The sequence below is a fragment of the Quercus suber genome, unplaced genomic scaffold (genome assembly GCF_002906115.3).
Source record: "Quercus suber isolate HL8 unplaced genomic scaffold, Cork oak 2.0 scaffold_208, whole genome shotgun sequence".
Taxonomy (NCBI): Eukaryota; Viridiplantae; Streptophyta; class Magnoliopsida; order Fagales; family Fagaceae; genus Quercus; species Quercus suber.
In genome coordinates, this window is record NW_027069666.1 from 264675 (window position 1) to 277936 (window position 13262).

Genomic DNA, 13262 nt, shown 5'->3' on the forward strand with positions numbered 1-13262 from the left:
ACAAAGAAGTTACAAAATTTGTTGTTTGGAAGTTACCATTAAAAACAACATTCAAATTTTGAATCTGTACTCTCCCTCAATTATTATATAATATAAAATTTACTGTTATTAATGAAAAAATCTAAAAACACAAAAAATTGGCTCATATACTAATAGTAAATGAAAAATTAATATTAATATTGAGTTTAAATGAGAACCAGACAAAACTTGCGATTATACGTCAAAAAAGAGAGTTGTTGAATTATTGTTGTTGTGTTATAGGGATTTGCCTTTACTCTTACTAATTCCAAAACAGCTCCAAAGAAAATTAGCAACGTGGAAGTCATTAGAGACAGTGGGTCCCAACTCCCAACAGAGAAAAGGGGAATAGTGCAAGAAAATTGGCTAGTTTGAAATTGAAACAGTAAACAAACGCAAGCAGATAGGAATAGAAATGAGAGAGAGGGAGGGACAGTGCAAGCAGAAGGGCCATGGGATTGTCCCCAAAGAACACTCCTCGCACGCCCTACTATCCTCCCCCTTGTCGCTGCCTTGGCCCTCACCGGCTGCTTCCTTTACAATGTCACACTTTTTCCATCTCTTTTATATTTAATTGTGGCATTTCATCAAGCAGGTGCTCTACGTTTTATGTTTTATTTGCTGATTGTGTTTTTCTTTCCGGCATTTCATCGAACAGGTAGACAGCTTCATTTCCAAAACCAAAACCGTCGCGGGCCACAACTTAAACCCAACGCCGTGGCACCTTTTCGAACCCAAGACCTTCGGTGAAGATAGCCGCCAAATCCGAGTCTTCAAGATCTTTCACTGCTCTTACCTTGCTTGTCACTCTAGCAATAACACAGTCACCAGACGCCGCCGTTTTCATTCCTCAAAATCCAGCGAGAAATGCCCAGAATTCTTCCGGTGGATCCATCAGGACCTCGAGCCCTGGGCTCGGACTGGGATCTCCACGGCCCATTTGGCGGAGGCCCAGAAATACGCGGCTTTCCGGGTCGTGATCGTTGGTGGAAAGCTGTTCGTGGATTTGTACTACGCGTGTGTGCAAAGCCGAGCCATGTTTACTATATGGGGGTTGTTGCAGCTTCTCAAGAGGTATCCTGGGATGGTACCTGATGTGGATATAATGTTTGATTGCATGGATAAGCCTAGAATCCACCGCGCTGAGCATGAATCGATGCCGTTGCCGCTTTTTCGGTACTGTACCACTGGGGAGGACTATGACATTCCATTTCCTGATTGGTCTTTCTGGGGTTGGTAAGTATTTTTGTTTGAACCGACGAAGCTATGGCATTATGCTCTCTTGTTCTTGTTGCTAGTATTTGTCATTTAATGTTAAAATATGGCTTTGCTATAACCCCTTTAATGGTATCATACTATTGGTATGTAACATGCATGCCAAGTAGTTTAATTTGCTTGTTGAGCACAAATCAGTGAACCATTTGTCTCAAAATGAGAATGTTTCTTTTACAGGCCAGAGACAAATATAAGGCCCTGGGATGAAGAGTTCCATGATGTTAAACGAGGTTCTCAGCGTCTAAGTTGGTCAAAGAAGTGGCCCCGCGCATACTGGAAAGGAAATCCAGATGTTTTATCTCCTATCCGTACAGAGTTGCTGACATGTAATGACTCTAAGATGTGGGGAACACAAATTATGCGTCAGGTGGAGTTTGAACTACCTTGTGAACACCCCCCACCTCCCCTCTTTTTTAGAGTTAAACATATGGATGTGATGGAATACCTGAAAGTTAATTTTGACTTTGCCTTGTTACTATACATTGCAGAATTGGGAAGAAGAAGCAAAACTTGGTTACGAGCAATCCAAACTATCAAATCAGTGTAATTACCGGTGAGTACTTCTCTTAGTAATGTCACATATTGATAGGGAATCCTCATTTTCTAATGGGCTGTTCGAGTAACTGTGTAGACTGACCTTGGTGGTTAAAGAACATAGCATAATCATCACACAGTTGTGTATATGATTTTATATTTCCACTCGAATAAGAAGAGACGAGGAAAAGTATACATTTTATCTCCTAAGACTTTACTTTCAAATTTTCCTTGCCCTATATATATGAAAATCGTATACGATCTAGATTATTGTCCTAATGTATCACTCAGCCTTGCACTATTGGAAAACATCAGTGAACTTGCAAAGAAGATGAACCAATTTTGTGTTGCATTTCATTCTTTTTCTCACAAAATGCCTCAATGATGATTGGGCTTTGATCGACTTCCTCTATTGTGAGTATTTTTTGGAGGATGGAATTATATGGGAGTTGTACTCATTGAAGAACTTCTTTATTCGAATTGAACTTAGACTAGGATTTTCCTTGTTTGGGGGGGAGGTTGGGGGGGGGGTTGTTCCACGTCTTTCATGCAGTGTCTGGCTGTGGAGTTTCAAAATATCTCAGTACAATGTACTCTATTTACCTAATGTCCTATGATAGGATATGCTTTCATCTTGCAGTTGATCATTTGTGTTGCTCTTTTTCCTGGCTATTCTCTGCAGATATAAAATTTATGCTGAAGGGTTTGCTTGGTCTGTGAGCTTGAAGTATATTCTATCATGCGGTTCTCTTTCCCTGATAATATCCCCACAATATGAAGATTTCTTCAGTCGTGGACTCATTCCCAAAAAAAACTATTGGCCTGTCTCTCCTACCAATTTATGCCCCTCTATAAAGTTTGCTGTTGACTGGGGTAATGCACACCCATCAAAGGTATGTTTCCACTTAACGTTATTTCAGTATTTCATGTCTCTTCTTGTTGGTCAATTTGCTGCTACATCTGAATAGTATGGGAGTTTTTATATGTCTGGATCTTATCTGAGTCTGGCTTCATGCTTCCCAGTAGATTAAGCATGTCTGTTTGGCTAAAGTTTATAAACTCACCTTTTAACTTTTAGCTTTTATGTGCAATTTTTTAAAACCTTTTTTTTTTTCTTACTTTTTCTCACTTATTTGTTTAGTTTTTTGCTAAAAGTACTGTAGATAAAAGGTCAAAGTCAAATAAGTAGGTGACTTATGTGAGACTTGCATATAGTAGGAAAATAAGCAAAAATGAAATAAACTAAGTAGTTGACTTATGCAAATAGTAGGAAAAATAAGCAATAAGCTGCTTTATAAGTACATCCCAAACAGACACTGACAACATTTAATCGCAATATTTGTAGTAATGAATAGTACCGGTAGTTGGTAGTAGCCCTACAAGAACTTGTACTTCTTGTAGCTTAACGATGTGATTCTCTTCAAGCTTCATGGCATGCCACTCTTAACTAACTAGTGAGAAGAACAACAGTGAAATGATAAATGATGACTACAGCGAAATGACCACAGGAACAACAACACTGCATTTAGTAGTACAAAACTATTAACTATTTTTTGATGGTCATGCCAAGACAAGGAATAAGTTTGTAAACATTTCATTGAAAACGCAATGGGAACTTTCATTTGCAGTATTTTTCAAAGACTATTATTATATGCTTTATATAAAGTATGATGTTTACAAAGGTGACCATTTTTAGCAATATCACTTTTTCTTACACCATGCTTTCTTATGCGTTGCAACTCACTTTTCTACAAGATTTGGCACTGCCATATATTCTTAACTAGAGTGATAATTTTTGCTTTTAGCTCAGCTCGGTTCAAACTAAAAATAGAGAAAAGAAAGTTTAGCATCTGGTATGGAATGCCAAATCAATCAATCCTATTTTCAGCCACTTTGCTGTGCTACCAAAAATCAGTTTTCATCAGTTTATGGCTAAATTGGTTTACCTAGTTTTGTGTTCATAATATTTTTGCTTTTGAATTAAGGGTCAAATTTTAGCAACATATTTTCTAATGTTGTATATATCTGTTTGTTTATGTGTATATAAATATGGCTTATCAGGCTAAGGTAATAGGCAAAGAAGCGCAAATTTGATGGAATCCTTAAGTATGGATAGGGTCTATGATTACATGTTTCACCTCATCACGGAGTACTCAAAGCTGCAGGACTTCAAGCCATTCCCACCATCTTCTGCCCAAGAAGTGTGTCCTGAATCACTGCTTTGCTTCGCTGATGAGAAGCAGAGGCAGTTCCTGGAAAAATCAACTGCCTTTCCTTCACAAGCACCACCATGCACCCTCCAGCATGCTAATAGTAATCTCATCAAGAGCTGGATTGAACAGAAAAAGAAAAACATCAAAGATGTGGAAGATATGGAGAGGGTGAAAGCAGAGAGACGTGCATATTAGGATGCATGGCGTGGTGGTTATGAAGTTAAATTAAAATTTGTAGGTTTATGGAATTGTTTGTTGCGTTTTCACTAATTAATTTTTTTAAGCAGCAATGCGCTCAAGTCACTCATTTCCATGTATACTAGGAATTTGAGGAAAAAAATCTGAATGTGTGTAGGTATCCTCTTAAGCACCTTAGTTTTTCTTTAGGATAATTACACTTAATCCACCTATGGTTTGAGGTGGTAGCCGTTTGTTTATGTTGTTTAGAAAGTATTGATTTACTTATCTAAGATTAGTTATTATAATTACCATAACTCACCTCATTGTTTACCGTTAAAGAAACAGTCAAAACACATCAAAACATAAAAGAAAAGCATAGAGAATGCTCAGTGAAAGAGAAAGTAAACACTTGGGTCTGTACTTAATCCGTGGCTTCATCTAATCTCTTTTGATATTCTCCATAAATCCAAGCTTTTTGATCATCTATCTCAAAAATTTGCCTTGAATTTTTGAGTGGTTGAAGTTTAATTTAAGCTCGCACAATATTGGTAAGGTGGTTAAAGTTTAATTTTTGATTTGCACCATTTTGTAAGCTTCACTTCCATGGCTTCCATGTTTTTGTCAAATAGCTTTTACACAAGTGGGTATTTGTGTGAATCTGGGGTAAGTGTTCGTTGGTTGAAATATATTTGTCGTTTGCATTTTGTATAAGTTGTGATGGAATCATGGAAGAATGTTTGTTAAATAGTCAAGGTGTGCTGGGAATTTCTGTAATGAGTTTGTGTTGTTAAACTATGTAGGTGTAAACAGTTAACTATGGGCTTTTCATCTCAGTTTGCTCATTAAAATCTAGAAAAAATTTCCCCTATAATCCTCATCATCAAAACTTTCTATGCTTCCAAAATCATCATCAAGGGCCTCTTCAACCCACTCATTTTTTGCCACATTAAGTTGGCCAAATTTACCAGTAAGGGGTGAATTCTATTCTACATTGCCGCCTAAATCATGTTGCATAGATGACCCAACATTTGGTGCATTATGCCCGTAATTATCCTCAACCTCATGCTACAGAGATGGCCAAGCATAGGATGCATTAAGCCCATAATTTTCCCTATCCTTATGTTGTTTAGATGGCTCAACAACCCTAAAAATGTCATTTGTAAAATCTAGTCCCTCAAGACCATCATCTAGCCAATCGTAATTCACTCTCTCATTAAACTAATCACTTTCATCCTCATGAACGGTGTGTTTATCAATCCCTCTCAAATTTTCCACAAAACCAGTCTCATGATCTTTCCCATTCTCTTCAATATCTCATTCCCATCCTCTTCTACATTCTTACCAAGCATGGCAAATACAAGTGGAACCCCACCACTTTCTTCATTCAATATGATTTTATCAGTTGGCCATGCAGCCTTTAACTCATAAATATATACCACATCCTCATCTCCACTAATTAATCTTAAACCTTGCTCTAAAATACCGTCAGGGATAATGTGATGAAACCTACTACTACCAGTTTTTTTTTTTTTTGAAAGGAAAATGATATGGAATTAAGACCAAGAAAAAAGACATACAAAGGTTCCTGCATAAGCAGGCCAGAAACAGCAAATTACATCATACCAGATTGCAGAAAAAAAGATACAAAGGGAGGCGTAACTCCTTTCCAGAGGTGTTGGTGTCCAGATCTTCGTGCATATGGAGCAAGCTCGTGGGCCACTGAGTTGAAGCTTCTGTTTAAATGCTTGAAGAGGCAGGTCTCAAATGAATCACTCTCGCCGGAAGAATTCCTTGGATGAGGCAGGTCTCAACTAGACAACTGGTAGTAGTAGAAGCAATCAATGATAGGGCTACTACTACCAGTTGTCTAGTTGAACACACATGTTTTGCATATCAAAGTGTCTTAAACTGTTAGGATCAAAATATTTGACTAAATCCACTTTCCCACCTAAATAAACAAGCTAGTTTTGGGTTCCGCACAGAAGTAACATCACTATGAACCTAAAATATAAATAACAAATATGCCATCTGCATACAAAGAATTCCCACACACAAGCACACATGGTTTTGAAACCCGGACCGGACCATACGGTCCGACCAGAAAAACCACGAACCTCTCACTATTACAGTTCTTTTACTGTTTTACCCCTTGAAACTGTTCTAAGTAAGAAAAACAGGGAATCGTTCAAACTACGGTTGAACCGCCTGGGTTTGAGAACGTGAACGGTTTTTACAGTTCAAGTTAGAGCTATTTTTATTTAAAAATAAATAAAAACATTACAGACTCATAGCACCAAATCACCATTGTTGAAGCTTCAACCATAACATTTTGTCAAATGTTGAACTCGCATCAATGTTCTGGATAGTTTTAGATGAAAATTTCTTTTCGGCAATGAGTGCTTTTGTGAAATTTTTTTTTTGACAAAAAAAAAAAAAAAAAAGAAAAGAAAAGAAGAAGAAAGGAGCAGCCACTGCACGGTGACAATGCAATGCTCTGCAAGAGTTTTTGACAAAAAAAAAAAAAAGATTGTTTCTGTAAGTAAGACTGAGAAGGAGGCAGATGAAGAGTTTTGTGAGGAGATTTGTGAAGAAGAAAGAGAGAAGAGGGTTCATCAAAAAGGAGAAAGAGGGAACACTAAAGAAATATGTAGTCAAATAGGCATTGGGAAAGTAAAAGAGGCATTAGGAAGGTAAAATTTTTAAATGGGTGGATGAGAAAAATTTAAGATACTAGTAAAAAAGAAAAGAAAAAAGAAAGAGATAAAGATGTAAAATTATAAATGGTGGAGGAGATAAATCAATCAATCAAACGGTGGAGAAAATGAGGGGGGGAAAAAAAAGAAACAGAAAAAGGAAAAATAGGAGTTTTTTAACTAAATATTGCAGTAAATCGAGTTTATTCATGATATAGGTACTGTTCAAAGTTATTTGGCATATTGAGGAGAGAATCAAATTTCGGCAACGGGTTGCTGAAATTCTAACAAAAAAGGATGAGAGAGGAGAGAGAAATGATGTGATAGTTGGAGTAAGAAAAGAATTGAATTTCGGTAATGAGGTTACTAGAATTCCTTTTGCCTGAATTCTTCTCCCCAGATTGATGAAGTGCTCGAAGGAGAAGTGCTTGAAAAAAAAACCCAACTGTGGCAATCAAGTTGTCGAAATTCAAGGGAAGGGAGGAGAGAGAAAAAAGGATTATAGCAACCAAGTTGCCGAAAATGGGATTAAAAAAAAAACATTTGATTAGAAGATTCTAAATGATTTTTCCACTAAAGCGCAAGCACAATGTGTTGCAGGAGGACTAGCACTAAGGCCAATAAAAATGTATATAGAAAGCAAAGTCTTAGGGACCCAGGTTTTGATTGCAAGTTTAGTTTCTAACTTCTTTGATTTTTGGGAAGTATTTTAAGAACGTAATTGAGTGAATGCACTTACTAACCTATTTTTTTAATTTCTAAGATTTTGATGTTAGTGAAAAAAAAAAAAATTTGGCAACTTTTTTTTTCCTTCCATTTCGGCAACAACATTGCCACAATTTTTTTTTCCTCCCATTTCGGCAATTCCATTGCCACAAATCAATTGTCACAATTCTTTTTTTTTTCTCCGATTTTTGGCCTAAATCTTCTTCTTTTCCCCCCTCATTTTCGGCAACTTCATTGCCTAAATTACTATTAAATTTCTCCCCGAGTTTTCGGCAACTTGGTTGCCACAATTCTTTTTCTTTTTTTTTTTCCTCCCATTTTTGGCAACTTGGTTGCCACAATTCTTATTTTCTCTCTCCTTACTCCCCTACAATTTTGGCAACTTGGTTGCCACAATTGGTTTCCTTTTAGCCACTCTCCTTCGAGCACTTCACTTGGTAGCTGGGCAACAAATTCGGGTAGCAAAAATTTTTGTAATGAGATTACTGAAATTCAAATCCTCCCATTGCATCACTTGTCTTTCCTCTCTCATACTTTTTGTTAGAATTTTGGCAAAGGTGTTGCGAAACTCACTCTATTCCTTAGTTTTCCAAATAACTTTGAACAATACCCATATCACAAATAAACTTGATTTTTTGCAATATTCAGCCAAAAGACTCGGAAAAACGGATTGTACGTAGGCAATTTGAAAAGTTTAAGAAATTTAAATGAGAAATGAGATGTTCACAGTATTTTCATAATATTTTTACAGTAAATTTTAAGTGGCAGGTTGTTACTAGTTGTTATTATAGGAGCAGAAAAGTAATCTTAGTGTTAGGTTCAAATTTGAACCAATAACAACTAACCACCTATAATTTGTTGTGAAAATATTGTTAACGTGACACCTCTCAATTTAAAAACATCCCTTCTCACGTCACTTCCTCTTCACTGCTCATGGTTAACATTGATTAATTTTTTTTTATTAATTATAAAATGGGCTGAGTCCTATTGGCTCATGTATAACTTATAATTGAGGATTAAAAAAATATGGAATATTTGATAATTTATAGGAATATTCATCAAATAATTAAATCTATATACATTAAAATAATATATATTATCAATGTTTTACTAATTTAATTATTTATTTATATTTTAAATAATTATTAATTTAATTATGACATCATTGCGGTTCAACCTCAGTTTGACCTCGGTTGGACATCAAAAACCTTGAACCTTTCCTTTGTCTGGTTCTTTGAACGGTCCGGGTTTCAAAATCATGCAAGCACATGGAGAAAAGAAACAACGTAGACAACAATAATAGACAAATAAATAATGCATATCATGTTAGGGACTAGTAAACAATTAAAACTCAAAACTAATGGCCTATTGGTGAAATGACATATCTTGGAATCTTCAATGTAGATGTACATGGTTCAAATCTCTCATTCCCATTTAAAATGTATAAAAAAAGGGATATGAATATTGTAAACACCTCATTTTGTACCTGGTTAATAACCTTTGGTCCCTAATCCCAATGATGAGCTTCATATGTCTACACAAGGTAATTGAAGTTATTTTGATAGTTTGAAAGTAATCACAACTCAAAAGTGCTCAAATCACTTTGAAAATGATGCTAAAAAATGACATTTGCTCACCTTTTTTTATCATAAGTTTTGAACCAAAAAGAATTGCCAAGTGAGACTTGTTTCATTGGATAGTAGACATCCTAGGCTTTAATTTGAACATAAAATGTGCATGATTTGGATTTATATTGAGTGAGTTATGACAATTTGAATTTGGACCAATAGTGTAGTCGAAATTAAGATTCTTGGGAAGCATGCATAAGCATGGGGTAAGGGTGAGTATGCAGCCTTGTTTCCAGCAGCCCAAAACTTTAGTTTTAGGTGCCCAAAACCTCATTCTTTGATGTAGGTCGACCCCTAGACCCTTGAGAATGTCCAAATGCCTCTGAAAAGCTTTGAAAACCCTAGTTTTAATGTATAAATACAAACTTATGCCTCCAAACTCAAACACTAGCTAGAGAGTATGCATTTTCACCACCTTTCTTCCAAGAACACTTCTTCCACTTTCAATCTTCTGAGATCACAGCAACTAGTACATTTTTTGATACCTTCAAAACCTCTTTCTAGTGGTCTTAAGGCAGAAACTATTTTTTTCTTGAAATCAAACACTTTCTTCAAAACTTTTCCAAAAATCCTTTTTATTTTGAGTTCTGGTTACTAATGGATTATTAATATATTTGATTCCTTTGATACGAATTTGAATATGTTGGGCACTAAGGGGCTGGTTAAATCTCTATGAACTTGTGATCCACAAGCTAGGTGAGTCTCTTCCATGGCTTTTCCTTATTTTGGATATTCATGTTTTGTGTTCTTGTTTAGTTTTGGATCTTTAACATGTTTAGGGTTTATTTTTTATTTGTTTAGTCTTAATCCTTTGTGTAATATTATGTTCTAATTATCAAGTTAATGGATATGTATGAACATGCCTCCTTTATGTTTTGTTGTTCTTGAATGAATGATGGATCTAATGCATGTTTAGAAATAGGCATTAATACGATTGTTTTATTTTTACTTTGTTCTTGATCATGTTTAGGAATATATTTTGATTTTTTGTGTCTTACTATGTTTTGATTGAGAAGTTGAATTGATATATAAACCATATGATAATGTGTTTGAGCATGCGAAAGTTTTTGGATTTGTGTTTCTAAGTGACCAAGTGCATGCATGCTTAAAGGTGCGCTCGCATGCTCATAAAGATGCATACACATCCTTCTCTATGCGTACGCATGTTGACTTGAAAAAAAAGAAGAAGAATCTTTGTCTTAATTGCACGATTGATTTGGTGTGATATTTTCCATGTCTATTTATTATGTTTGACTCTAATTATGTTAGAATATTTTAATTAATCACTTGCCTGATTTTCTCCTTGACTTTTCCATGATATATTAAACAGGTTTTGTTTCCTTAAATATTTGATTTAATTTAATTGATTTTTCTTGTTTTATTTGAATTCATTTCCTTTTATACCATGATTCATATGCCGTGTTGAGTGTTAGATGCATGTTAAGATGGACTTAAGTGTGCGTGTGTGTAGAATTACCTATTAGAACACCCTTTGATGGGATTAGGATTTGGAATACAATAAGTGGAGGCCAACTTACAGGTCAAGTGGGGTTGGATGCCTAACCCTTTCTCATGCCCAAACCTAAACTCAAGACACGTGCTTTATTAAGATCAGTCCTTCCATAGGGGTGCTATATATATATGGTTCCTAAACCTAATCTAGGTGGCGACCCCATTTTCACCCTTCACCTGGTCCACCCTAGTCCGAGGCATACTTCCCATGAAGAAACCACCGATTTTGGGCGCTTGTGCCCACATATATTAGTTGCTAATGACTTGTAGGCCAAATGACATTTTTTAGTATTTTAAACAGAGACATGCATAGTTTGAATCCACTCTCCATCACTTAAAATGTATTCCAAAAAAACAAAGAGAAGATAGGGACATAGGGTACTTATCAAATATTTGGGATAAAAATACATATACAAAAAGTAGGACATGTTTGGTTCACTATAATGATGATTATTAGACAAAGTTTGACCACAAACTTGGTTGTAGCCAATAGCTATATTTATCACTAAAAAAATTAACATTAATACATATTTTGAAAATTAAACCGTTGGTTTACATATTTTTTATGCTCTTAACACACATGTCAAATTTGGTACCAATCGGATGTAATTTACTATTCGATCAATAAGCTTATTTTTTATGCATGCTTTTAGATTACAAAATATTGAAATTTAAATATTTGATTGATAACATAACTATTGATTTTTGATCTTCTGGAGATTTTGCAAGCATGAGGAATATAAGAAGAAAACATAATCCAATGATGGATTTGTCAAAATTCACATTTAATAAAAAGATAGTAAGTAAAGTTGTAGCTAGTGTTAATTTATAGCCAAACTTTGTTCATGCTTATTTAGGAACAAAAATAATAATAACAAGTAACACAAGAAGTTATAATGGAACAACTATTCATATGCATATGATTTAGGAATAAACCCTAAATTTGTACTTCACAATCAGGGATGGCAATGGGGTGGGTTGGGGCGGGGTCGAAGGATGAAGTCTTCGTTCCCGCCCTACATTGTTTTGTCTTGCCCCATCCTCGCCCACCCCACATGACGGGGAAAACTTTCTCACCCCATCCCCACCCCTTGGGGTCTCGCGAAGCCCGCCCCACCCCATAAAACTCTTCTTTTTGTTAAATTTTCCCTACAATTAGTACAATTTTTTTAATGAAACCTATTTCATTATTAAAAATATACTTGAAATTACAAATAAAATTTATCCCATAAAAATATACTTGGTATAACATATCTTGATGATATAATTGTGTTATATTTCTACTAAATTTTCTAAAATATCCTTATATAACTATATTTATACTCTTTGTGGGTATCATTTAATACTCAAATAGTCAATTAATATCATTCTCATTTATTCAATATTTCTATCTCTATTCTATAATATATATATATATATATATAAAAGAGAGATTACAATCTCCATAAATGCTAAAAAGAAAAAAACTGATACAATATTTCCTAAATATTGAATTCTAATAAATGACAAATTCACCTGCATGAAATATGTATATATATATATATATATATATCTATAAATAAAACAAGCGTGACTTTTTTTTTTAATACAACAAAAACATGTGCCATAAAAAAGTTAATACATATTTTAACTTTTTTTTTTTGACTGAAATGGTAGAAATTAATTAAAAAAAGAAAAGAAAAAGAAACGAGTTTGTAATTTGTATGTTGTTTGTAGTTAATACCCTAATATAAATTGAATAATCTTTCAGTAGCCAATAATTTTATTTAACAAAATTAATCTTACTATTATCATCATTATATATGTGTGTGTGTGGGGAGAGAGAGAGAGATTTTAGGAGTGGTAGCTCACGGTTGTTTTTTAGGGATCTTTTTAAATATTTTTTTGAGCTATTATATGACTTAAGTTATAGCTACTAAAGCACTAGCATCAGGTGTGCTAAATGCTCTAAATGCTAAATTTTTAGCATTTAGCACACCAAACTCAAAAAATCACCTTCATTAGATGATTCAAATGTCAAATTTATTTGGTATTTGCTACAGTAACATTCTAAGAGCACCAACATCAACAATTCTGCACCAAATGTCATTTTAACACATAAAACCCTACTTTTTCTATTTTAACACACCACATATCCTACAATATATATATATATATAAACCTAAAACAAATCCTACAGTGTATATAAAAATAAATAAATAAATACAAAATATCCCACCACCCACAGCTCACCCAGCACCACCAATCATCGCACAAAATCAACCGCTAACCACTGATATTAGCTCACTACAACAACTGAAAAAACAACCCAAAAAAACACCACAACCAATATCAACCAATTGCAACCCAAAAAAAAGAAAAACACCACAACCACCGAGAGAGAGAGAGAGATTTGCAACGGCTTGGGGAGAGGAGGTTGGCTGAGATTGATGGCGACATAGGGAGAGGAGGCGAGATGCAGTTGGCCAAGGTTAGCGGCTTGG

The 13262-nt window shown here is 34.9% G+C and overlaps 1 protein-coding gene across 1 annotated transcript; it reads left to right on the forward strand.

Moving 5' to 3' along the window:
• The first annotated feature begins 370 nt into the window (after positions 1–370).
• On the forward strand, positions 371–4525 carry LOC111994561 (uncharacterized). The gene is given in 8 exon segments (XM_024026450.2): positions 371–511; positions 513–561; positions 677–1254; positions 1471–1660; positions 1782–1846; positions 2510–2720; positions 3889–3913; positions 3916–4525. Coding segments are annotated over 8 exon segments (1479 nt in total). The 5' UTR covers positions 371–470; the 3' UTR covers positions 4236–4525.
• Positions 4526–13262: the final 8737 nt, after the last annotated feature.